At 40.2% G+C, this 24,835-nt stretch overlaps 1 protein-coding gene across 1 annotated transcript; it reads right to left on the reverse strand.

Annotated features, from left to right (window-relative positions):
- Positions 1-1,899: 1,899 nt before the first annotated feature.
- On the reverse strand, positions 1,900-24,621 carry GKAP1 (G kinase anchoring protein 1). The gene is made up of 11 exons (XM_054397816.1): positions 24,409-24,621; positions 22,465-22,608; positions 18,965-19,042; positions 17,800-17,920; positions 16,780-16,802; positions 15,999-16,151; positions 15,500-15,601; positions 9,724-9,787; positions 7,262-7,332; positions 6,318-6,395; positions 1,900-1,987 (listed from the first exon to the last, which is right to left on the reverse strand). The coding sequence occupies exons 1-11, from the start codon at positions 24,619-24,621 to the stop codon at positions 1,940-1,942; spliced, it is 1,095 nt and encodes a 364-aa protein (XP_054253791.1). The 3' UTR covers positions 1,900-1,939.
- Positions 24,622-24,835: the final 214 nt, after the last annotated feature.

A 24,835-nucleotide genomic window follows, 5' to 3' on the forward strand; every position in this document is an offset into this window, starting at 1 on the left:
GGCTTTGAGCAACCTGGTGTAGTAGGAGGTGTCCCTGTTTGTGACAGGGGGTTGGAGCTAGATGATCTTTGAAGTACTTTCCAACCCAAAGCATTCCATGGCTCAGTTTTTCAAAAGTCACTGTTTACTGTAAGCTTTACAGATTCATAATAACCTTTATTGATAAAGCCTTTTTTCCTGTTTTCCTTTCCCACCTTCCCATGAATTGCTGTCTTTGCACATACTTTGCTTTGGAAATTGCTTAGTGCTACAGTGTGCTCAAAAAAAGTCTCAGTAAAAAGTCTTCTGTATTTAGACCTACAGGTATCTTGCCTCATCTCCTCCTTGGGCTTATCTCTGCTTCTTTCCCTCCAGTTTAGGCATTCTCTGATCATTTCCTAGATAACTGACAAATTTGTAATCTCTCTATAGTCAGTCAGCTCCTATACTTCTGTAATGTTCCACTTCAATAACTATCCCAGAGTAAGCAAAATCTCAGGCTTTGGTACTATATTCAACCCTGCACAAAAAAAAAAAAAATCCGCATTTTTATAGTCATATTGCACTCACTGACAATTAACATGGGACAAAAAAAAGGTTGAGCTTTGTGTCTTGGCAGAAGTAGAATTGTTTGTTAATAGGCAAACTCTGAAGAATGACACAGGCCACTTTTCAAAGTTAACAGGCAGGAAAGCTCTTTTTACATGGTAGGTGCACATGTCAACTTCCATTCTTTGCAGGTGAAACACAGGCAGATATGACAGGATACAGATTATAGAACTGTAGAATCACAGAATGGTTTGGGTCAGAAGGAACCTTTCAAAGATCATCTACATCCACCTGCCCCTGCTAGGGGGGCTTAGAGCCTGGATAAAATTGACCTCAAACGTTTCTAAGGGTAGAGGCATCTACCACCTCTCTGGGCAACCTGGGCCAGTGTCGTACTTCACGCTCTCAGTAGAAGTTTCTTTGTTATGTAAAATATAAATGTGCCCTCCTTCAGTTTAAAAACATTGCCCCTTGTCCTGCCACTAGAGACCCTGCTAAAGAGTCTCTTTCTTTCTTGTATGCTCCTTTTGTGTACTGAAAGGCCACAAAAACGTCTCCCTAGGTCTTTTCCTGGCTGAACAAGCCCAGCTCTCTGACCATTTTCTGACTCCCATCTGGACCTGCTCCAGCAGGTCTGTATTTTCTCTCCTTTTGAGGACTCTGAGCTGGACACAGTACTCCAGGTGGGGTTCCAGCAGAGCAGAGGAAAGCAGCAGAACCACCTCACTTGACCTGATGGCCATGCCTCTTTTGATGCAAGCCAGGATATGGTTGGTCTTCCGGGCTGCAAATGCTTATGTCCAGCTTTTCATCCACCAATACTTCTGTGGGGTTGCTCTCAATCCCATCATACTCCAGTCTGTACTGATACTGGGGATTGCTCCAACCAAGTTGCAGGACCTTTTATTTGGCTTTGCTGAACCTCTGATGTCCTTATGAGGAAATAAATGACTGTGGACTTTTGTTTTAAAAAGACAACATTCTGGATTCAGCAACAGTGAAAACGCCTTTGCATCTGCTATCGCATTGTCAGTTTTGACTTGGTGCAACTTTGACCATCTGTGTAACCAATGAATTTGGATCTTGATAAGTCATTAAATGAAATCTTCCTAACTCAGAAACTCTATGAAAGCAAGAATTCAAATATAGAAATTCAAAAGTAAAATTTTATTAAATGATGAAAAACCAATGGCATTGCAGTTATGTTTTGAAACTTATACTAGTTTTCTAATTTTTCTGTAGCAGAAAGTGCAATAAATCAATTACTCAGACTAAAACAAACTAATGATTGTTAATTTCTCTTCAAAAACTGTATAGTTGAGCACTCGTGCAACAAATATATAAAGTTCTGCAAAACCCTGAAAAAAAAAATATTTTGTTTTTTTTCCTTTGAATGTGGTGGCAGAGGAGATCACCTGCACTGGTCACATTTTAAGTGCCTTTTCTCTTTTTTACCACTCTGTAAGAAATAAAAAAAATGTTTAGTTAATACACTAGACATGACACTTTATATCTGCAGTTATTTTATGTATTAAATTAGTATGAATTTACAAGAAAAATGTTCAGGAGTTAAGTTGCTTACTTTTCTTAAGTCATACACTTAAGGGGCACAGATTCATCTCAACATGAAATTTAAGGCACTTATAGGATACATAATTAAAATGTTAACATCTAGAGATTTTATTTTGGTTTTGTATGTTTCTTTGTTTTTAGTCCACAGATTTTGGTTACTTTTTTTTTTTTGAAAGGCATTCTTATGTTTCAAAGCAGTGTTCTACAGAAGTGGGCCTTGCATTATCAAAGATAATGCCAACAAAAAACAGGAATATAAGAAGGGTTGTCTTGATCATCTTGCAGGACTGCAGGAGAGAATAATAAAAGCAAAACCTACAATCCTTGCAAGGCAGATGAGAAAGTTTTCCTTGAAATACACAGACACACACAAAAAAGTTTTCTTTTTTGTTTTTGATTTTTTTAAAAATAAAAACCCAAATGAAAAAAAAAATCAGGGTGATGATTACACAAGAAATACAGTAAAATGTGAAAAGATAAAATGAATATTGGTCTGGAGGGGTGGCAAGGAAAAGAAAAAGGCAACAGAATAGATGATTTTGCAGTAATTCCTAAGCATGTAACAAATACACTTTTTGGGTAAATTTTTAGTGTTATTTTTTAAACCCTGTTTATTAAGGAAGGTAAATTTAGCCTATTAAAAATTTCAATTTACAGAAAGAAAAATCATATTAGCAAAAGCATGGATGGGAGGGGAAAACAAAGACTGAAGTTTTAAGTCAGAAAAGTGATGTGAATGGCTGAATTTCACAAGAGAGCTCAGTTTCAATTAGCTCAGCTTGTCTATAAGGGACTGAACAATCACAAACATTTGTGTGTATGTATATATACACACACACGCACAAACCTGTATCACAGAACCACAGAAAGCATCCAGTTGCATGACACCTCAAAGATCATTCAGTCCAGCCCTTGACCCAGCACTGAAAGGTCCACACTAATCCATGTCCCTAAGCACCAGGTCCACATGCTGCTTAAACACCTCCAGGGACAGTGACTCCACCACTGTCCTGGGCAGACCATTCCAATGTCTGACAAACCTCTCTGTGAAGAAGTATCTCCTAGCATCCAGCCTGAACCTCCCCTGGCGCATGATGAAATCATTTCTTCTAGTCCTGTCTCTTGCTACCAAGGAGAAGAGGCTGGCCCCCTCCTTGATCCAACCTCCTTTCTGGTAGTTTTTAGAGAGTAACAAGTCTCCCCTCAGCCTCCTCCCCACTGAACAACCACAGCTCCCTCAGACTGTCCTCATAGGCCATGTGCTTCAGGCCCTTCATGAGCCTCATTGCCCTTCTCTGGACAACCTCCAGCATCTCAATGTCCTTCCTATAGTGAGGACCTCAGAAGTGAACACAATAGTTGAGGCGTGGCCTCATCAGTGCTGAGTACAAGGGGATCATCACCTCCCTGTTCCTGCTGGCCACAGTGTTTCTAATACTAGCCAGGATATCACTGGCTTTCTTAGGCACGCTGGGCCACCTGGGCACACTGCTGACTCACATTTAATCCACTGACAACCAATATGATTCTATGAATACCTGCAGTTCCATCTGAGAGTTGCAGCTTTCCAACCACACATCGCCAAGTCTGTAGCTTACCATGGAGTTGTTGTGACCCAGGTGGAGGACCTGGCACTTGGCCTTGCTGAACTTCATACAGTTAGCCTTGACCTATGAGCCTAACCTCTCCAGATCCCACTGGAAAGCTTCCCTACCCTCTAGCAGATCAACACAGCTGCCCAGCTTGGTGTCATCTGCAGACTTACTGAGGATGCACTCAATCCCTCATCCAGATCATTGATAAAGATATTAAAGAGGACAGGCCGTAGTACTGAGGGACACCTCTTGTGACTGGGCACCAACCAGATTTATCTCCATCCACCACCACTCTTTGGGCCCAGCCAGCCAGCCAGCTTTTTATCCAGTGCAGAGGGCACTTATCCAAGCCTTGTGCCAGGAGTTTCTGAAGGGGAATGCTGTGGGAGACAGTGGCAAAGGCTTTACTAAAGTCCAGGTAGACAATGTCTACATCCCTTCCCTCATCCACTAGGCAGGTCACCTTATTGTAGAAGGAGATCAGATTAGTCAGCCAGGACCTGCCTTTCATAAACCCATGCTGACTGGGCCTGATCACTTGGCTGTCTTCTAAGTGCCAATGATGGCACTCAGGATGACCTCCCCCAGGACCTTTCCTGGCACCAAGGTCAGGCTGACAGGCCTCTAGTTCCCTGGATTGTCCTTTCAGCCCTTCTTGTAGATGGGCATCACATTTGCTAGTCTCCAGTCAGCTGGAATCTCCCCGGTTAGCCAGGACTGTTGACAAGTAACGGTGAGTGGCTTGGTGAGCACATCTGCCAGCTCCTTAAGTACTCTTGGGTGGATTCTGTCTGGTCCCACAGATCTATGCACATCTGAATGGCACAATAGGTGCCATTTCCTCCTGGATTGTGGGGGCTGCTTTCTGCTCCCCATCCCTGTCTTCCAGTTCCAGCAGCTGAACCCTCATGGAGCCATTCAGCAGCTCAGCCTTTTCCTTGTCTTTGGTCACCAGGTTCCTTCCTACATCCAGTAAAGGGTAGACATTCTCCCTATCTCTATGTCTGGAACCTTCTTCTCTGGAGACTCTTGAAACCCCCTTGGATGCATTCCTGTGCAGACTACCCTAGGTGATCCTGCTTTTGGCAGGGGTGTTGGACTGGTTATCTGGAGGTCCCTTCCAACCTCTAACGTTCTGTGATCCTGTAATCCTTTGAGTGTTAACATACTTAAGCAAGCAGTTTTTATTATCTTTAATGACACTGGCCAGATTTAGTTAAACTTTGGCCTTTCTAATTTTCTCCCTACATATCCTTACAAGAGCCTTGTACTCTTCCTGAGTTGCCTGCCCCTTCTTCCATAAGACACAGACTTTCCTCTTCTTCCCAAGTTCTACCCAAAGCTCTCTACTTAGCCAGGCCTGTCTTCTGCTCCACTGGCTGGTTTTCTGATGAATAGGAACAGCTTGTTCCTGTGCCTTGAAGGCTTCCCTCTTGAGGAATGTCCAGCCTTCCTGGACTCCCTTGCCCTTCAGGACTACTTCCCAGAGAATGTAACGAACCAGTCTCCTAAACAAGTCAAAGTCTGCCCTCTAGAAGTCCAAGGATGTAGTTCTATTGAGTCCCCTCCTAGCTTCACTAAGAATTGAAAACTCCACCACTTCATGGACACTTTGTCCAAGATGTCCACCAACCTCTACATCTCCTAATAGTCCTTCTCTGTTTACAAGCAGCAGGTCCAGTAGTGAGCCATCCTTCACTGGCTCATTCACTAGCTGTATAAGGAAGTTACCTTACATGCACTCCAAGAACCTCCAGAACAGCTTCTTGTCTGCTGTGTTTTATTTCCAGCAGATACCTGATGAATTGAAGTCCTCCACAAGAGCAAGGGCTAGTGATTCTGAGACCTTCCCCAGGCACCTATAAAACACTTCATCAGCCTCCTCATTGTCATCTATAGCAGACCCTCATCATAAGATCTGCCTTGTTGCCCTTTTCTCTGATTCTTACCCACAAGCATTCAACCCTATCATCAGTGTCATTGTCATGTACGAGACAGTCAAGGCCCTCCCTGACATACAGGGCCACCCCGATGCATCTCTTTCTGGGCTCATCTCTTTTGAAGAGCCTATACCACTCCAGCTATGGGATTCATCTCTGCAAGACAATTTAAAGAAGAACTTCCTCACTTGATGTAAATAACAAAAAGACAACAGAAAAAGAGACAGCAACTTGTGTAATGTAGCCAAAGAATTTGATGCAATCAAAAAACATTTGTTGCTTCAGAAAGAGTAATTATGACTTAATGAGCCAGTTTTCACAAAAGTATAGTATAGTATAGTATTCCAACACAATGTGCTGCAACTTGAAATAGGATAGCCTGCCAAAGACTACAAAGCTACCCTAGAAGTTTCCATTCTACACTTACAGTCTCTCCTTGTAACTTATGCAAAAGGTCACAGTTAAACAAAATCCCACCAAAACCAACCAACACCCCCCTCAAAATGTGTCAAATCTAAAACTACTTCAAAAACCCAGAACGTTAAGCAGTGCACTATTTATGCAAAACTTAACTCAAATTCGCTAACATGAGTTGCATTATCAGCCAAGTTTGACAGAACAGCCTATGCACAGTCAGCAAGATGTAGCTGTAGGTAAACTTACCAACACAGAAAATAAGTACCTGGTATTTTGTTAACTCTGCCTGCAGTTGTTTCACTTTGGATCTTTCTTGCTCTAATGCTGCATGAAGTATAGTTACCTAAAACCATACAGAATACGAACTTTTAAACTATCCTTAATGTTTGTGAGTTTATCACATCAGTATTGCTCTCCATCAGTATTGTGCTGGACAAACAGGCAATACATGTTGAGGTCAAGAATGACTACCACTATCCTTGGGCATGAACTGGAAGTACAAGTAAAATACTCAGTTGTGATTTTTTTCCCAAGCAACAATTACTAGTTTACCTGCATAATGATACAGAAAAAAGTGTAACATTAGAAACTTTTCCAACTTTCAGTTTATTCCAGACAACACTTAACCAATGCAATATTATGCAATGCAGACAAGGTCAATACATCATCCCTAAAAAGCAGTACTGTGTTACACACAAGACACTTGGACAAGACAAGGACTTAGTTGCTGCAGACTAAAAGCTAAGTATGAAAGTCTTGCATGCTCTCTACGATAGTGATTTACCTTCTGACATGTCTTTCACAGCTTACTTGTGTTGGTAAGCCTGAGAAAAGAAATAAACCAAACCAAACAAAAAAAAAAAAAAACACCCAGCCAAAAAAAAACATCTTCTGAAGCATCTTTCCGAGCTTCCTAGCTCAGGGTACCAGAGAATTATATTCCTAAGGTGCTGTTCAGGGCAAAATCATTTCAGGCATGCAGAGGTCTGCTCTCTTTCCAAAAACAGTTTTAAGTGAGTCATACTGGAGATTTACATAACACGCGCCCTTTGACACACACAGTTGCTGGGCTAAAGATGAAATGTAACTTTTTTTACTTCAAGAAAGTTTTTGTTTCAGCTTCCTCCCTCCTGTGCCTCTACCATTGCCTTAAATACATAACATCTCTGATATACCCATCATGTTTTACATTTAGAGATCCTTACTTACCTGTACTGTCAATTCATTTTTGATAATTTGGGATTCATCAACCTGTAGGAGTATTTCAGCTTTGTCTTTCACTACAGAAAGAGAAAGATATGTCATGAGGATCTTCCTAGATTTACAAGTCTTTATCTGCAATACCACTGTGATATGGCTTTATTTCACTATTTTGTTACCTTTAAATAATACTGTCTTTACTAAATGAAAAGTAGTTGTTGAAAAGCAAACCCAGCCATTAACTACCAGAACCATTAGTAGCACCTTGAAAAAACTCTGGAGATTAAACCCCAACCCTGTGCTGCATAACTCACACTCAACCCCACAAAGGGCATGGATTTTAGAGATATCCATTGAGCACAAAGTCCATTAGAAAACTGATTATGGGTAACGGATCAGAGAATCACGGAAAACATCCGTTTGGAAGAAACCTCAAAGGTATCCAAGTCCAACCTTCAACCCAGCACTGAAGGGTCAGCACTAAACCATGTCCCTGAGCACCAGGGCTACACATGGTTTAAACACCTCCAAGGACAGTGACTCCACCACTGCCCTAGGCAGACCATTTCAATGTTTGATAACCTACTCTCTGAAGAATTATTTCCTAGCATCCAGCCTGAACCTCCCATGGTGCAGCTTTAAACCATTTCCTCTAGTCTTGTTGCTTGCCACCAAGAAGAGGCTAGCCCCTTCCTGCCTCCAACCTCCCTTCAGGTAGCTGTAGAGAGTGATGAGGTCTCCCCTCAGCATCCTTTTCTCCAGACGGAACCTCACCAGCTTCCTCTGACACTCCTCATGGGCCATGTGCTCCAGGCCCTTCACGAGCCTCCCTTCCCACCTCTGAATGTATTCCAGAACCTTGAGATGTCCTTCCTATTGTGAAGGGCCCAGAACTGAAGACAGTAGTCAAGGTATGGCCTCACCAATGCTGAGTACAGGGGGATGATCACCTCCCTGTTCCTGCAGGCCACGGTGTTTCTAATACAAGCCAGGATGCCATTGGCTTTCTCGGCCACTTGGGCACACTGTTGACTCAGATTTAGTAGACTGTCAACCAGAATATCCCCAGGTTGCAGCTTTACAACCACACATCACCAAGTCTCTATCCTGCCACGAGGCTGGCGTGTCCCAGGTGGAAGACCTGGCACTTGGCCTTGTCAAATGTCATACAATTAGCCTTGACCCATGAGCCTAACCTCTCCAGATCCCACTGTAAAGCTTCCCTACCCTCTAGCAGATCAACACAGCCACCCAGCTTAGTGTCATCTACAAATTTACTGAGGGTGCACTCAATCCCCTCATCCAGCTCATCAAGATTTTGAGATCCTAAGTTCCACATCAAGCTCAGTCACAGCTGTCGAAAATTTTACTTACACATATATGGAGATGTTTAAACTATTTAGGCTAGTGTTTGTGAATTATCCATGAATAACTTAAAATTATCAATATGAAGACATTTTTTTCAAGGATCAGTTCTGCCATGAATTTTATTCTCTCAAAATAAAGAATACTCAGCCTGTAGAAAACCACAGTTGGTTGTTTTACAGTAGTACAAAGAAAAAACCTTCAGAACTTTACCTGTTTCCTCTCAAGATGAAAGCGTTTCATCTTGGCTTAGATGCTGACCTGAAGTATTGACGTTCCAAGTTAAATTTTGCAATGATCAATCACACTATGGACATTTAAACTACCCTATACCTATTTTTTTGTGAACATACTTTGAAGAAAATAATTGATCTCTTTTTCAGCTGAAGACTTAGGCCAGAGAAGAAATTAAATTAAATTTAGCATCTCAATTAAGAAACTGAAAAGCAAAGGCAATTTTGTAACAAAATCAGTGTGGGTAGCATCACAGAGTCAAAAAAATTTGATCAAGCAGTATTAGGAGTATTGAAGGATAACTACTATCTTCATAGCTGTTATGTGTAGTTTTCTTTAATATAAGAGCATCACCCAAACTTTGACAGCACGCTCTGAATAGTGTTATAACAGAAGAAAATTACCACACGATAATCCCATAGGTTTATTTATCCCTCTTCACTGTGTGGCAAAAGACTCAAGTTTAGAATAATGCTTGTAGCAGTTCAAAGCACAGCTTGCAAAGCTGGAAGAACCTAATAGTCTCATCAAGCGTTATCTAAATAGATACTATGATGAACTCAGTCCAGAAAAAATAGCTGTCACTAGCAAAAGAAAGTCTAACTAGAAGAATCTGTGTACCTAACCTATAATTACAACGCTTTGTATTTCAAAGAACGAGCTCAACATGCAACAGATTATTTCATTACAGAACAGAAATGCAGTACTGTGTGGTCCACCAAATTTCATAGTTCACTGGAGTCACGGCAAATTAATAGCTCCTTAGTTCTTTATAGCTGCCTGTGAGTCAAGTAATTTTTTAAAGCTGCTTTCAATATTCCTTCCATGTTTTAAAAAGAACATTTAAGTTTCCTGATAAAACTCTTACTTACTTTCACCTTCTTGCATCATCTTCAGAAGCTGTGCATTTCTTGTTTTTACTTCTTTGTACTTTGCCTGTATGAAAGATTAAATCATTACATGCATACCAAAAAAAAGTATCCTGTAAACTAAGCATGACATGAAGTTTAAAATAATGTCTTCTGCAGAGAATCTAATCATAGATTCACAGAATTGTAGAATCACATAGGTTGGGAAAGACATTTGAAGATAATCTACATCTAATTAAACCACTGCTGAAGTTTGGAATACACAACAGTAAAGGAGATTAACTTAGAGCAGCTATCTACTGAAAGTAGGTAATTGAACGTCTGGGAAAAGGGCAAGTATAAGGCTTAGAGCAAATTAAAATAAGTTTTGCCAGTGTATTGGTAGTGCAGGAACCACCACTCAGGTCTGCCTGAAGCATATAAAGCCTGTTCCATCGAGGATTTCATGGTTTCTCCTTGGAGTATTACAGCAGTTACAATGAGTTACAATGAGTTTTCTAGACACTGAGATAATAGTTTGCTGTATTAGAATCATAGAATCAAGAAGGCTGGAAGAGACCTCAAAGATCATCGAGTCCAACCTGTCACCCTAAACCTCATGACTATCTAAACCATGGCACCAAGTGCCACCTCCAATCCCCTCTTGAACACCTCCAGGGATGGTGACTCCACCATGCCCCTGGGCAGCCCATTCCAATGGCCAACCACTCTCTCTGTGAAGAACTTTCTCCTCACCTCCAGCCTAAACCTCCCCTGACACAGCTTGAGACTGTGTCCTCTTGTTCTGGTGCTGGTTGCCTGGGAGAAGAGACCAAACCCCTCCTGGCTACAACCTCCCTTCAGGTAGCTGTAGACAGCAATGAGGTCACCCCTGAGCCTCCTCTTCTCCAGGCTAAACAGTCCCAGTTCCCTCAGCCTCTCCTCATAGGGCTTGTGCTCAAGGCCTCTCACCAGCCTCATTGCCCTTCTCTGGACATGCTCCAGCAATTCAACATCTTTCCTAAACTGAGGGGCCCAGAACTGGACACAGGACTCAAGGTGTGGCCTAACCAGTGCTGTGTACAGGGGTACAATGACCTCCCTGCTCCTGCTGGCCACACTATGCCTGATGCAGGCCAGGATGCCATTGGCTTTCTTGGCCACCTGGGCACACTGCTGGCTCATGTTCAGATGCCTGTCAACCAGTACCCCCAGGTCCCTTTCCACCTGGCTGCTCTCCAGCCACTCTGACCCCAGCCTGTAGCTCTGCATGGGGTTGTTGTGGCCAAAGTGCAGCACCCAGCACTTGGATTTGTTGAATGCCATCATGTTGGACTCTGCCCATCTGTCCAGCCTGTCAAGGTCCCTCTGCAGAGCCCTTCTACCTTCTAACAGATCAACACCTGCTCCCAGCTTGGTGTCATCTGCAAATTTACTGATGATGGACTCAATCCCCTCATCCAGATCATCAAGAAAGATATTGAACAGGATGGGACCCAGCACTGATCCCTGGGGGACACCACTAGTGACAGGCTGCCAGCTGGATGTGGCACCATTCACCACCACTCTCTGGGCTCGGCCCTCCAGCCAGTTCCTAACCCAGCACAGAGTGCTGCTGTCCAAGCCACAGGCTGACAGCTTGGCCAGCAGTTTGCTGTGGGGGACAGTGTCAAAGGCCTTGCTGAAGTCCAGGTAGACTACATCCACAGCCTTTCCCACGTCCACCAGGCGGGTCACCTGATCATAGAAGGAGATCAGGTTGGTGAGGCAGGACCTGCCCTTCCTAAATCCATGTTGGCTGGGCCTGATTCCTTGGCTATCCTTCAGGTGCGCAGTGATTGCCCCCAAGACAATCTGCTCCATGATTTTCCCTGGCACTGAGGTCAGGCTGACAGGCCTGGAGTTCCCAGGTTCTTCTGTTCGTCCCTTCTTGTGGATGGGTGTCACATTGGCCAGTTTCCAGTCTTCTGGGACCTCTCCAGTGAGCCAGGACTGGTGGAAAATGATGGAGAGTGGCTTGGCCAGCTCATCTGCCAGCTCTTTCAGCACCCTAGGATGAATCCCATCAGGTCCCATGGACTTGTGAATTCCAAGTGACTCAACAAGTCTTGAATTCATTCCACATGGATTTCAGGAGTACAACACTGCTCCTTGACCCCATCAACCAGCTCAGGAGGCCAGTTATCCTGAAGTCCTCCTGCCTTACTGTTGAAAATGGAGGCAAAGAAGGTATTTAGAATCTCAGCCTTCTCCTCATCCTTAGTTACAATGTTACCCTCCATGTCCAATAAAGAGTGGAGGCTCCTCTTGCCCCTCTTTTTAGCATTAATATATTTATAAAAATGCTTTTTGTTGTCCTTCACGGAAGCGGCCAGTTTAATTTCTAACTGTGCTTTTGCCTCTCTAATTTTTCTCCTACATGATCTAGCAACATCCTTAAACATATCACTAGTTGCCTCCCCCCCTTTCCAAAGGTGATAAACCCTCTTTTTTTCCCTTAAATCCTTCAGGAGCTGCTTGCTCATCCAGGCCGGTCGTCTTCCCCGCCGGCTCGTCTTACAGCATGTGGGAACTGCCAGTTCCTGTGCCTTTAGGAGCTCCTGGTTGAAGTAGGTCCAACCATCCTGGACCCCTTTCTTCTTAAGGGCTGTTACCCAGGGAACTTTCTGAATAAGTTGCCTGAACAACCTGAAGTTTGCCCTCCGAAAGTCCGAAGTGAGGGTTCTGTTACTGCTCCTCCCTATTTCCCTGCACATTGAAAACTCCACTATCTCATGGTCGCTGCACCCTAGACAGCCTCCAACCATCACATCTCCCACCAGCCCTTCTCTATTTGAGAACAGCAGATCAAGCAGAGCCTTACTCCTGGTAGGTTCACCTAAGAGCTGCATCAGGAAGTTGTCATCCATGCACTCTAGGAACCTTCTGGACTGTCTCCTCTCTGCTGAATTAAGTTCCCAGCAGATGTCTGGTAGGTTAAAGTCCCCCACAAGGACAAGGTCTGATGATCTTGAGACAGCTTCCAGCTGCTTATAGAATATCTCATCAGCCTCCTCATCCTGGTTGGGTGGTCTATAACAGACTCCAACGAGGATGTCAGTTTTGTGCGGCCTCCCTCTGATTTTAACCCACAAGCATTCAACCCTTTCATTTGCAACCTCAAGTTCTGAGGCATCAAAGGATTCCCTAATATACAGGGCCACCCCTCCTCCTCTTCTCCCTTGCCTGTCTCTCCTAAAGAGCTTATAACCCCCCAGTGCAGTACTCCAATTGTGAGAATCGTCCCACCATGTTTCTGTGATGGCAACTACATCATAGTTCTCCTGGTGAACCAAGAGTTCCAGTTCATCTTGTTTGTTGCCCATACTGTGTGCATTGGTGTACATGCACTTCAGCTGGGCTGCTGATTTCACCACTTTATGTGGTCCTCCCTCCTCTCCAGGGAGACTGGTTTCCTCATCCACCCCCTTCATATCTAGTTTAAAGCCCTCCCAATGAGTCCTGCCAACCCCAGTGCCAGCACCCTCTTACCCTTTCTAGATAAATTCAACCCAACTTGGTCCAGCAGGTCAGGTGCAGTAAGAGTTGCCCCGTCATCAAAGAAGCCAAAATTCCGCTGCTGGCACCATCTCCTAAACCAACTGTTGATGGTGTGGGTTTTCCTGTTCCTCTCAGTGTACACCAGAGCTGCTGAGGGAACTGAGCAGAACACCACTTGAGCTCCTGCCCCGTCAATTGATTTCCCAAGGGCCTTAAATTCCTTTGTAATCTTCCTGGTGCTGCTCTTTTCAATTTCTTCACTTCCAGCCTGGATTACCAGCAATGGGAAATAGTCAGAGGGCTGGATTAGTTTAGGTAACCTCTGGGTGATGTCCCTCACCCGGGCCCCAGGTAGGCAGCACACCTCCCTATGGGATGGGTCGGGACGACATATGGGTCCCTCTGTTCCCCTCAAGAGAGAGTCTCCAATAACTATAGCCTTTCTCTTTTTCTTTGTAGCACTGGTCCTTTAGGTTTGGGGGGGCTGCTTCGTCTTTGGCATCTCCTTGATCGGTTCCTCTACAATACTCTCATCCACATTGTCCTCAGCCTGCAGACTCTCATAGTTATTGCTCAAGGGCAGCGGGGGAGGGGAGGAGGGTCGGGGTGCATTCCCTTTGCTTCCCCTGACAGGGACCTGTATCCATCCTCCACTGCTCCCCTCAACTGGAGGGGGTTTCAAAGCCTGTTCCCACATATCCAATTCCCTTTCACATTCTCGTATGGTCCTGAGCCTTGCTACCTCCACTTTCAGCTCAGCCACTTCATCCTTCAGCTCAGCTACCAAATTTAAGAGACAATTCACCTGGTCACACCTGACACAGGTGTCTCCTTCACCCTCCATTACTTGGCAAGGACAGGACTCCACTGCTCTACAGATTATTTTATTCAGCAGTTATTGTTACTACGTTAGTTTCTTTCCTTTTTCATTTGTTTACAGTTTACTCTTAATGAATATTTGTTTCTGTTTCTGATAACACACTTAAGTCTTTTCCTTAGCTGGCCACAAATGTCAGTTCTAGCTATCTTTGCTCTAAACTTATTTTTCCTGGCACAAGTTTTTTTCCATACAGTTTGCTCTTGTAGACTCTTGAAAAAAGCTTAATTTCAGACATAATTTTCTGTGAAAAAGCAACCATTTTCCACTTTGAGTATCACGTGAGCTCTTGAGGATAATTAACTTTCTGTTTATTGCCACGATATTAAGGTCTCTGGACAAGTTAATAAAATTAAAATAAATAGCTGTATCATCATCCATCACCTCACTCGCATCCTTATGCCTCACATTTATTCCGTCATTTGTGATCAAGTGCATATGGTGGTAAATATGAATGGTTTTATACTTTAAACTTTCACCTGGGGATTCCAACTTTAGTATGCGGTGAAAACAGCTGTTAATGAAGTTCATGCCTTTATGACTGCAAGTAAAAGCTTCTTAGAAGCAAAACAAAACTCCCAATCTGTCAACCTGCTCAGGCTACCTTAAGCAATGAATAAAAAAGGTCATAAAATAATTCAAAATACCCGTGGAAATTTTTCCCACTTTGCTCTAGGTAGCATCCAGACAATGCTAACATGGACTGAAAACAGGGATACACAGGCATTTTCCCCAGCTACTCCGTTATACAGCAATATAATTTAATTATTAATGAACAATTTTTTTTCCCCTGGTGTGTTCTAGCATATGGTGCATCTGATCTTCAGTTTCATTTGTATGTAACAGGAAAAGATAGAACAGAACATAGGACTCTGTTCTTGTTACACTGCAGCTTCACAGGAACCTTTAACCACTTCAGGTATTGGACTGAATCTACGAAAATCCCAAGTTTTCTTAAAGGCAAGGAAATTGAAGTAGAGTTTGAAAAACAAGTAAGATTGGAAAAGACTTAAAAAGTCCAAATTCCTGCTCAAAGTGGAGCTAACTTACAAGGCAAATCAGATTGGCCAAGGTCTTGCCTGTTCTTAGATGAAATTTTTGTTTTATTGACCATAACAATAGCAATACTAGAAAACAAGAAGTAAATTTCGTATCTGCAAAATCATTCATTTCTAGATACTTTGTCTTGATTATTTTGATTATTTTTAGATGCTTAAGTTACTTACCAAGAAAGACTGCTTCATGAATTTTCTTTGTAAACACATATTCTGTGGCCAGTCTAAAGTATCCCTAGAAATTGCTAACATTTTAATAAATGCTTTGTTTCAAATGTATAATAATTTAAATTCTGCTTACTAGTTGAAAGTATTATCACCTACATACCTCCCACTGAGTTACTGTCTTTTTCAGTTGCTCAATTTCTGCATCTTTCTTTTCAAGCTCAAGCTTTAGTTGCTCTGTTTTTCCATCTTTCAAAATGCTTTCCTATAAGCAAGAAAAAAAAAAAAATCACTTCTTAATGACTTAGTCAAGTGAGTTTGATTCTTGGGAAAGGCAGCGTGTATGTTTGCCAGACAGGAAGATTTTTGATAAATCTAAAAAGCTGTATTTGACTATATACCAAGAGGATAAGAAACGCAGTAGTTATACTGGCATTTTCTGTGGAGCGAAAATCCTTTCGATCACAAGTGTTTTGTGTTAAAAAACACAAACAACTAACCTCTTCAGACAGAAAAAATATTACAGTGTCATGGGATTTAATTCTTTAAGATTATCATGCTTTTCATTTGTCCTTTCTTCTACTTGGGTGTTCCCTTCTGACAACTGAATAAGCTTCATTAGGCAAACTCCTTCACTTCAGAAAAACAGCTGTTTTACATGCCTGGTTGTGTTCATGAGATGTGCAGTTCTCTGTGTCACTGTAATCAGTGAGCTGGACTCTCCTTTTCTCTCCTTCAAGTATTCTGTGAACATCATCTTCCAGCCTGTTGAAAAATCTTCCATCGTGCAATGTTGGCTGGGTAGAGTTCAGATCCTGTCAAAAATAGGTACTGTAACATATCTTCCTTTACATACAAGTTAACACTGAGGTAGAAATAAACACATTTTAAAAAACAGCTTCAGACATGGAAAAGCATTACATTTGTACACTGCAAGAATAGTGGAACTTCCACCTAGTGCACATATCAGTTGAAGAGCTTAGAAATTAATTAACAGTTAACTTCTAGTTGATGACGAGATTACAGAAAAGGTGAGGGTGGAATTCAATAATTTTGGACTATGATTATCAAACTTAGATTTTATTTCACTGTTCACTATTCTTCCTTCTGAGTCTTAGAATTTGTGGACAGGACCATAACATCACAATACCTTCTTACCTAACTTGCTTCTCTCTGTACTACAATTTAGTTTTGTTAATATGCTTTTAGATCTGCAAGTTGAATCAATAGCTATCTGAAAACTAAAGAAGCAAGAGGTAGCCCTAAGAAAGACAGTATTAAGTTGTCAAGATGCAAGAACTGCAGGCATATCTTTAATCTGCAACTATGGATGCCAGTCAATTTCAGAATGTATGACTGACTGTCACTACAGAAAGTCCCCAAAGAATTGTTTTCTAAAATCAAGAGTAGGATTTTTATTACACTACTTTGAAAAAGACTTACTTTTTTTTTTTTTGCAAGGTTATCTGAAAAGAATAGAAAAAAAAAATTACATCAATAAGTAGGTCAGACCTTGTACGGCTAGTTATTGAAATAAGACATTTTGAAAAGGTGGGGAAAAACCCCATGTATCTAAGTTTTCCAAAATTAACTCTCCTCTCAAAGTCACAACACAAAAGTCATTACTAAAGCAAAGATAAGCTATGTATTACACAATCCCTGTATTTCCATCTTTTCCCAGATCCTTCCAACTACTTAATGAAAAGCAGCATCCCATATGCAATTGATTCAGTTAAAAGTGGAAGGCAGCATCTCAGATACATACACTTAAGAAATTTGTTGGTTTTCTTCTTTTTAAGTCTATTTTAGGCTTCTATAGCATGCATCTCACTGTATACCCGAAGGCCTTCCAGATTGTGGTGCTTTCAATCTTTTTCCTCTATTCAGATTACTTGGAACAATGTGTTTAGTTAAAAGCCTTGGAAAACAAATTACTCTTGCTTCTCTAGCATCTACCTTGATTCCTTCACTAAAATTCAGAATCTCTGCTCTATAGACACAGGGGAAGGAATTTTAAACATAAAAATAATACATATAATGAGTAAAAGGTATTTCAATGTTTACTCATCATGATAACAGCCATTACCATAAAGGCAAACCATGATTTGGTATCACCCAGGAAACAGGAGAAATGCAGTTGCCTGAGGAATGCAAACTTATTAAGACAAAAACCTCACTTAGATTATTTTTTTAATTGTATCAATAGTGGTTTTGAGTCTACCACCCATGCCAGGAATACCACACAAAATTATGTTTTCCTTAATCTCTTTTTTTCAGATGCTAATCTAACTAGCCCATTGTTATATAATGAACACTTAGCTTTTAGAGTCAGTAGGAAACATGGACTGCAAACCTTTAGTATTAATAGCATTAATGAACAGGCAGAAGGGCATTTTGCTGTTAGCATATACATTATGAAAATTCCAAGTAAAACACAACTCATGTGGTATGTATAAGGCATACCTGTACTACTGTCTGACTGAAAGTCTTTCAGAGACACAGTGAGAGGTTTGTCTTTCCCTTGGTTCTTTTTCTTATTCACAGACTTGGGCTGAGGTGAAGTATTTTCAACGCTTTCATATTCCTAGAAGAATAAAGTCCCACTGGTATAATTTTCTTCACTAACCAAATATTTTTTCCTAAAGCTTTATACACAAGAAAACAAACCAAACCCAAACAACAACCAAAAAAACCCCAAACAAACAAAACCAACCCAAAAAAAAAAAAAAAAAAAAAACAAACCCTCCCGTGACAGTGTACTAAAGGAGATCTTAGCCTGAATGATAACTTGCAGCCTTCAGATTGGTTTAGAGAGTGCAAGACCTATCAGCAATTAAGCATCCATTCTGTTCTCTGAAGCAGAACATTGTTCTTCACTACACACTGAATGAACTATCTGCCCAGTTCTTCATCAAATTTTACAGAGACTCATGTAAGCTAAGAATATATGGTAGTAAAAGGCAGGAAGACAGAGAGCCACACAATGCAGGCTATTAATTTGTTTTATAATCAGAGGTCTAGTGGACCTTTTTTTAAATTCTCAAAATATGCTTACTCTTTGAGTAGAAGTCAGAAAGCTATCAGTGCAGCAGTGCTCTACCAGTTGAAATCAGGTATCTTGGTACAGAACAATCACTTGAACGTCTCCACACAACTACATTAATATTCTTAGCAAATTATCAATATCCCAGTTGTTAAAATAGTATTAAATACTAATTAAATATTTTAATTAAGATTTAAAAGAAAAGTAAATGGTCTTCAGAAAAAAAACCCTGTAATATAGAAAATAAAGTGCTTTTCTTTCCATAGAAACAGGACTTGCTCCATCTACTCATATATTGTGTATTTTGAATATACAGTATATATTTCACTCACAGGTAATTCTTGAAGAGTCTACAAACAGTGCTGTTCTACTGTGCTTCTCAGAAAACAGTACTCTCACCAGCTAAGAAAACATGTGCATCTTATTAGAACTAAAATATTCACATTCAAAACAAAGTAAAGATGTTAGCAAAAATGCAAGCAATTCAACAGTAACTCTGAACTCTGAGCAATGGAAGCAAACGATTTACATGAAGAAAATGGTACCTTTAGAGATTTTTTGCAAACCTTTTAATCCTTCACATACCTTTTTGTGCTCTTCATATTCCAGTTTGCTTAACAGCAATGCTTTTTCAAGATCAGCTTCAAACATTTCAGATGTCAGCTGAAGAAACAAAATTAACATTTTTCATATGACTAGGTTGTTAAAGGCAGACAAAACCACTAAGACTATCCCAAAATTTCAGTTTCAATAGGCATATCACTACAATTGCCAAAAAGCTGTTTCACTTACGTGACATACGGATTATTAACAGCTAATATACAAGATTATACACAACAGGAGGAGTTATTGCTGAATATGTTGGGTGATAATATTGGTTAGAAATAATAAAGTACAGAAGTGGATAGGCTCATGGTTCTTTGTGTGACACTGGCCTTTGCTTCCTAGTTTTTATTTTAGGGTCACAAACCCTTTATTAATTTGTTAGTAGGCTACTGCAAAAATCTGCGGGGATCCACAACCTTTCAGTAATTCTCATTGAAAACCTAAAAATACATATGCCATAATAAAACTAAATTCCTCACCATTTCCACTTGTGTCCTTCTCTCCTCAAATTAATTTAATACCTGCTAGTGCTAATACATGGGCAGCATACACAAACAGTGAACTAACAGTTTTAAAAGGAATCTTATTGAGCATGCATATTTTATTGAGAATATCCTAGCAGCATGCACTCCATGTTACATACTTAAACCTACAGCAAACTTTTTTTTTTTTTTAAAGACAGGAATCACAAGTAATAATTTCTTTTTCCAGCTATCATATTCCAATATTCCCTTATTTACATGTTTCTGGGTAAAATTAAAAGTAAGCTTAAAGCAGCTTGGGCAACCTTTTGGCACTTTGAGGTCTAAAGCCCAATGCTTAAGCCATTTATGAACCAAAAAGTTCATTGTAACCTCTATGGCTGCCTCAAAGCGTACAGTGTGGAAGTCATACCTACAGCTTCAAACAAAGTTTAATTATTTTGTATTTACAAAATATCAGTCCAATCTAACAGTGATCATGCCAGGGTCAACCTGTAGCAAAAGTTAGCACAGGACCTATTGGAAAAATGTTCACAGTCCACACTGTACCCCCATTCTTTACACTCAGTCCATTGTGACCACAGAAACCGTTCAAAATGCAAGCTATGCTGCAAAACAGCCTGTTCTTCAACCTCAAGATTGTGACAGCGTTTGGCTATTCCTTTTACTCAAAAATGGGACAGAGATATCTTTAGAACTATAACCATCGTATGTTACAGTGATGGTAATTGCTCCAAAGATACTGCTAAAAGGAAGGAATCCCACAGTAACTTCATAGCCTATATGTCAGTAAGATCCAAATTAGTAAGAATCGATTGTTTGTAACTGAGTTTATTTCACCTGACCTTTTCACCACCCCGTAATTAAATGATAAAGTTCTTTTTTAGCTGAAATAATTGCTTAATACTGCACAAAATAAAATAACCTCCAACTACTGAACAGAGCAAATCTATACCTAACCAAAGTTAATTAGCTCTTGAAATTCTGAAGATGACTATTAGGCCCATTGCTAGGCCAGCCATGTGGAAGCCTGGGAATTTATGAATACGGCTATACTCTGAGAAGGCACCTACAGTTAAGCATCAGCAACACCAAAAAAAACAAAAAAAATCAAGGACAGTATCCAAATGCCAGTCTTTCATCAATATGGCTTTCTGCACCATGCCTTAGTTAGAAAAAGAAGCATTTTAATCTTCTTGGTAAGTTGAAAATTTGTCTGTAAAAGAAAGTAACACCCTAGTAGATGCCATTGTGGAAGTTCAACAGCTTCATGAAACATTTTGTAACTCCTTTTGGTGTCACTTACTAGCAGTTGGTTTCGAAAAAGTTTGTGCAGAGTTAAATACACTGAAAGGCATCTTAACGCATAACAAGGCAGGCCAAACATCCAGAGTGAGTGAGTGCATAGCAGACAGTTTAAAAGGAATCTGGAAAACCTTGTATCAAAACATTTCTTTAAGTACTATCCAGAAAAAAAAAAAAAAAAAAAGTACTAAACCAAATCATTTGTTCATTTATGCCATTCTAGTCTAAAAACTGATGTACTGTAAACAACTCAGAACATTCATATATTTAACACCACCATGCAAGAAAATCACCATATATTCTTCAGTATGAAAAAAAGAGCATTTCAAACACTAAGTTCAAGCCAAGAACCAAAAGGGCTAGTTTTAACTGTAATAACTCTTCCTATCTAACATTACAAGGACAGAAAACTATTTTATTTGTTCAAGGATATTTTGGATTAAGTGCATTTTGCTGTAATTTCTGTTTGTAGAACCACAGAATCATTCTGGTCAGAAAGGACCTTTAAGATCATTGAGTTCAACCATTACCCAACTTCACTAAGTCTGGTAGAGTTTCCTTCAGTACCACATTTACACATCTTTTAAACACCTTCAGGGGTGGAATTCAACCACTTCCCTAGGGGGAGTCTATTCCAGGATTTGGTAACTCTTTCAGTGAAGTTTCTTCTAATAATCAATCTAAACCTCCGCACATGCAACTTGAAGCCATATCCTCTCATCCTGTCACTTGTTACTAGCGAGAAGAGACCAATACCCATCTTACCACAACCTCCTTTCAACTAGCTTGCAGAGAACTTTGTAGGCAAGTAGTTGTGGTAGGTTTGTCAAGACTAAATGCAGTGAAAACATTTCATTTATCTTCACAGTAATAAGACAAGGAATAATGCATACAAACTTGAACATAGAAAGTTTCACCTAAACACGACTAGAAACTTCTTTAGAGTGAGGGTAACAGAGCACTGGAACAGGCTGCCCAGAGGGGTTGGGGAGTCTCGTTCTCTGGGGACTTTTTCATGACTCACCTGGATGTGTTTCTGTACAGACTACCCTATGAGATCCTGCTTTTGGCAGGGGGCTTGAACTCGATCTCTGGTGGTCCCTTCCAATCTCCAACATTCTCTGATTCTGCAATTCCTACAGATGCCAGTCAGTCTTTGCTTTCTCTCTATTGTATTCTTCAAATAATAATATTGTGGGTAGGGTTCATTAATATCAAAAAGATGTTCTAACACTAAAACCCAAAGGTTCTTATACTCTAGTGTGCTAAAGGACAGTCAGCACTTAAAATTTTAAGTTACCTTTTTTACCTAAAAAGGAAATAGTTATTTCATACCTAACACAATTTAGGAAGCCTGATTTAATAAGGATCCTTATTGCATGTCCATATGTTGCTCCACAAAAACATGCTCAGCTTTGCTGCCACCACAGCATTTTACTATCCTTCCATGGTAGTACTCCCATTTGTTGTCCAAATAATAAAAACTCCTCTTACCACACTCTGGTATTCACAGTCTAGCTAGGCTCTTAACTATATCTGACAGAAGATGTGGTCTGAATTTTAATCAAAACCTTTCCTTCTATGTGGCAGTATTTCATGGCTTCCTCTCCATCCATCTCTTATTATCCATGAGGCTTCACGCAGTAACGTATTTCAGGAAATCCAAAGACAGCTAAATACAGTAAGCTGTACCTGCTCATCCCTTTGTCTCCATGCTTGCCAATTTTCTTCCTGAGAGTCCTTCTGCGTTGCAGTGTGCAGTTTTTGTTCATGCTGAGATGGACAGCCTCCACGTGAGGACTTCTGAGGAATCTTTTTAAAAGCAAGGTTTCTGAGCTGAAAAACAATTTTTAACATTAATGAAAATGCTTGCAAGTGTACAGAAACAGTTCTAATGGACTAAAAAAAAAAAAGGCATTCAGATACATGTGTAAATAAACATTCATGTGCTTTACCTTACTGTGTGGCTTGGGATGCATTTTTGTTTATGGTACACACCATAATGTAAAAATATGGAAAACTGAGGGCCAGAAACATCACTGCCAAATAACAAAAAACAATGAAAAAGAAAATACATATGAAAATAAGTCAACAAATTCGAGAAAGTAACTGTGTTGAACAGGTTTGATGCTGGATTAGGTATTACGGTGTGCTCATACCTGACCCAAATTAAGTATAGTGCCAAAGAAAAGGCGTTATAGATGGATTTGGCATCAGCAAGCAGAACTAGAGGTTACGGTAGGAAAAGAATGTAGATAGTCCTTACAGTTTGTCTACAAACTAGAAGCTGGTCACACTTTAGGAACCTGAAGTAAGAATTATTTTTAATCAGTGTACCACACAGACAAAAGAGAGACATCTGAAAAATACCTTATGTAATTATAAAATTTAATAGTGATCAAAGAACCTGCAAATATGGGATCTCAAAGATATTCACTGCTCAAACTTAAATACTAACTGACATTCTGAACCTTATTTCAAGTGAAAATAAAGAGACCAATACAATCAACTATCAGTTTACAGAAAGAGATTTACTTAACATCAAGGCTCTTAGAAGTGGGAAAAAAGCTATTGTCGATGAAAGATGGAACAAAAAGAGAGAAGTAGCATAAGAGTGTTCTCCTGAATGTGTTTATGGAGTAGCATGACCCATTAAAATGACAGCTCACCTTAGCTTAAAGTTATGTAAAATTAGACAATGAAGATACTTCATGGCTGTTTTCCTTTGCCTCCAAAGAGTCCCTTGCTGTACTGCCTTTTGCTTTGCTACTGTCTCTAACCCCTTCTCCCTTCTTCAGATTACAGTGCTGGCAAAGAACATTAAGTGCAGACTATTTTGATTCATAATTTCAGTGGTGCACAGACACAGTACATGTTGGGGTGAAGGAAATCAGTCAGCTCTTACTTGCCTCTCTGTCACTGCAAGAATAAGCAGCATTTCCATTCACATGCATTTCTGGAAATACATGCAATGCATATGCATGTGCACCATTATTTTGATGCCATTAAAAGTTTTGGTACTGTTAAGGCAGGCATGCAGAAACACTGTGGTATGCCTATCGAAAACGTAAACTTCAATATAAAAAGAACACCACCAAAGCAGTAAAAATATAAATAATCCACTACTCATTAGTGCTAAAATTCCAAATATTGTAAATTTAATAGCTTTAAAAAACAAACAAACAAACAAACTAACTAACTAACTGTCTCCTATAAAGGAAAAACAAAACAAAAAACTCCGGAACACCCCAAACCTTGAAATCCCCTTCGAATTTTAATGTTCTGGCTGTCCAAACACACAACTAGAACTAACTACCTACAGACCTCTGGAAACAAGTTGTTTCCCATTAAACACTTGTAAGAAAGGTCACACCCTCCATCAAAAAATTAATTATTCAAGTGTTCCTGTCAAAACAGTAAAACTTAGTAATTTTTTCTCATTTAAAATTTTCAGTTTGAATAATTTGTAGTTTTATATAAAAAGTTCTTAATAAAGCAAATAAAAAAAAATACAGTCTCTATGACCAAGTATAATTTGTTTCACTATAGAAACCCCTGATGATGACTTGTCATGGACACCAAAAATCAGTCATCAGGTAACAACCTTACTGACTACTGAAAATATAATCCCTTTACCTCATTGGCCTCACTCTGCTGCTGTTCTTTCTTTTTTCTCCTTTTCTTTTTTTTTTTCTCATTTGTAGGTGATCTTCCCCCATGATCTTGAAATTTAGTGGCACCTCGGCCACTTCTTCCTTTTCCATGCTCTGAATCAGTATCACTTTCAACTTGCAGTAAAGCAAAGCGAGAGGCAGTGGTAGGAACTGAACTGATTATAGTAGATGCCATTGCCACATCTGAAATTCAACTGAGCTGGCTTCTTTTTAGTTATTGGGTGTCCTACAAAAGCAGCACAAAAATAAGAATTACAACAGTGTTTGACCAAGTAATCAGCAATTCATCTGTTAACTGCAGTGTTAGTATTAAAAAAAACACTCTCCAAGCTCAGTATTATTTCTATTTTTCACTAAGCTGCATTAAGTATTCAAATACGAACTACAAA

The sequence above is a fragment of the Indicator indicator genome, chromosome Z (genome assembly GCF_027791375.1).
Source record: "Indicator indicator isolate 239-I01 chromosome Z, UM_Iind_1.1, whole genome shotgun sequence".
In the NCBI taxonomy this organism is placed as follows: domain Eukaryota; kingdom Metazoa; phylum Chordata; class Aves; order Piciformes; family Indicatoridae; genus Indicator; species Indicator indicator.

Excerpts from the sequence above, each read along its gene's own strand:
- GKAP1 (XM_054397816.1), bottom strand. The coding sequence starts at position 24,621 with ATGGCATCTACTATAATCAGTTCAGTTCCTACCACTGCCTCTCGCTTT. Across the intron at positions 16,152-16,779 it reads ACCTTGCAAAAAAAAAAAAA|GATCTGAACTCTACCCAGCC; the intron begins GTAAGTCTTTTT and ends TATTTTTGACAG. Across the intron at positions 1,988-6,317 it reads CAGAGTTAACAAAATACCAG|AGTGGTAAAAAAGAGAAAAG; the intron begins GTACTTATTTTC and ends TATTTCTTACAG.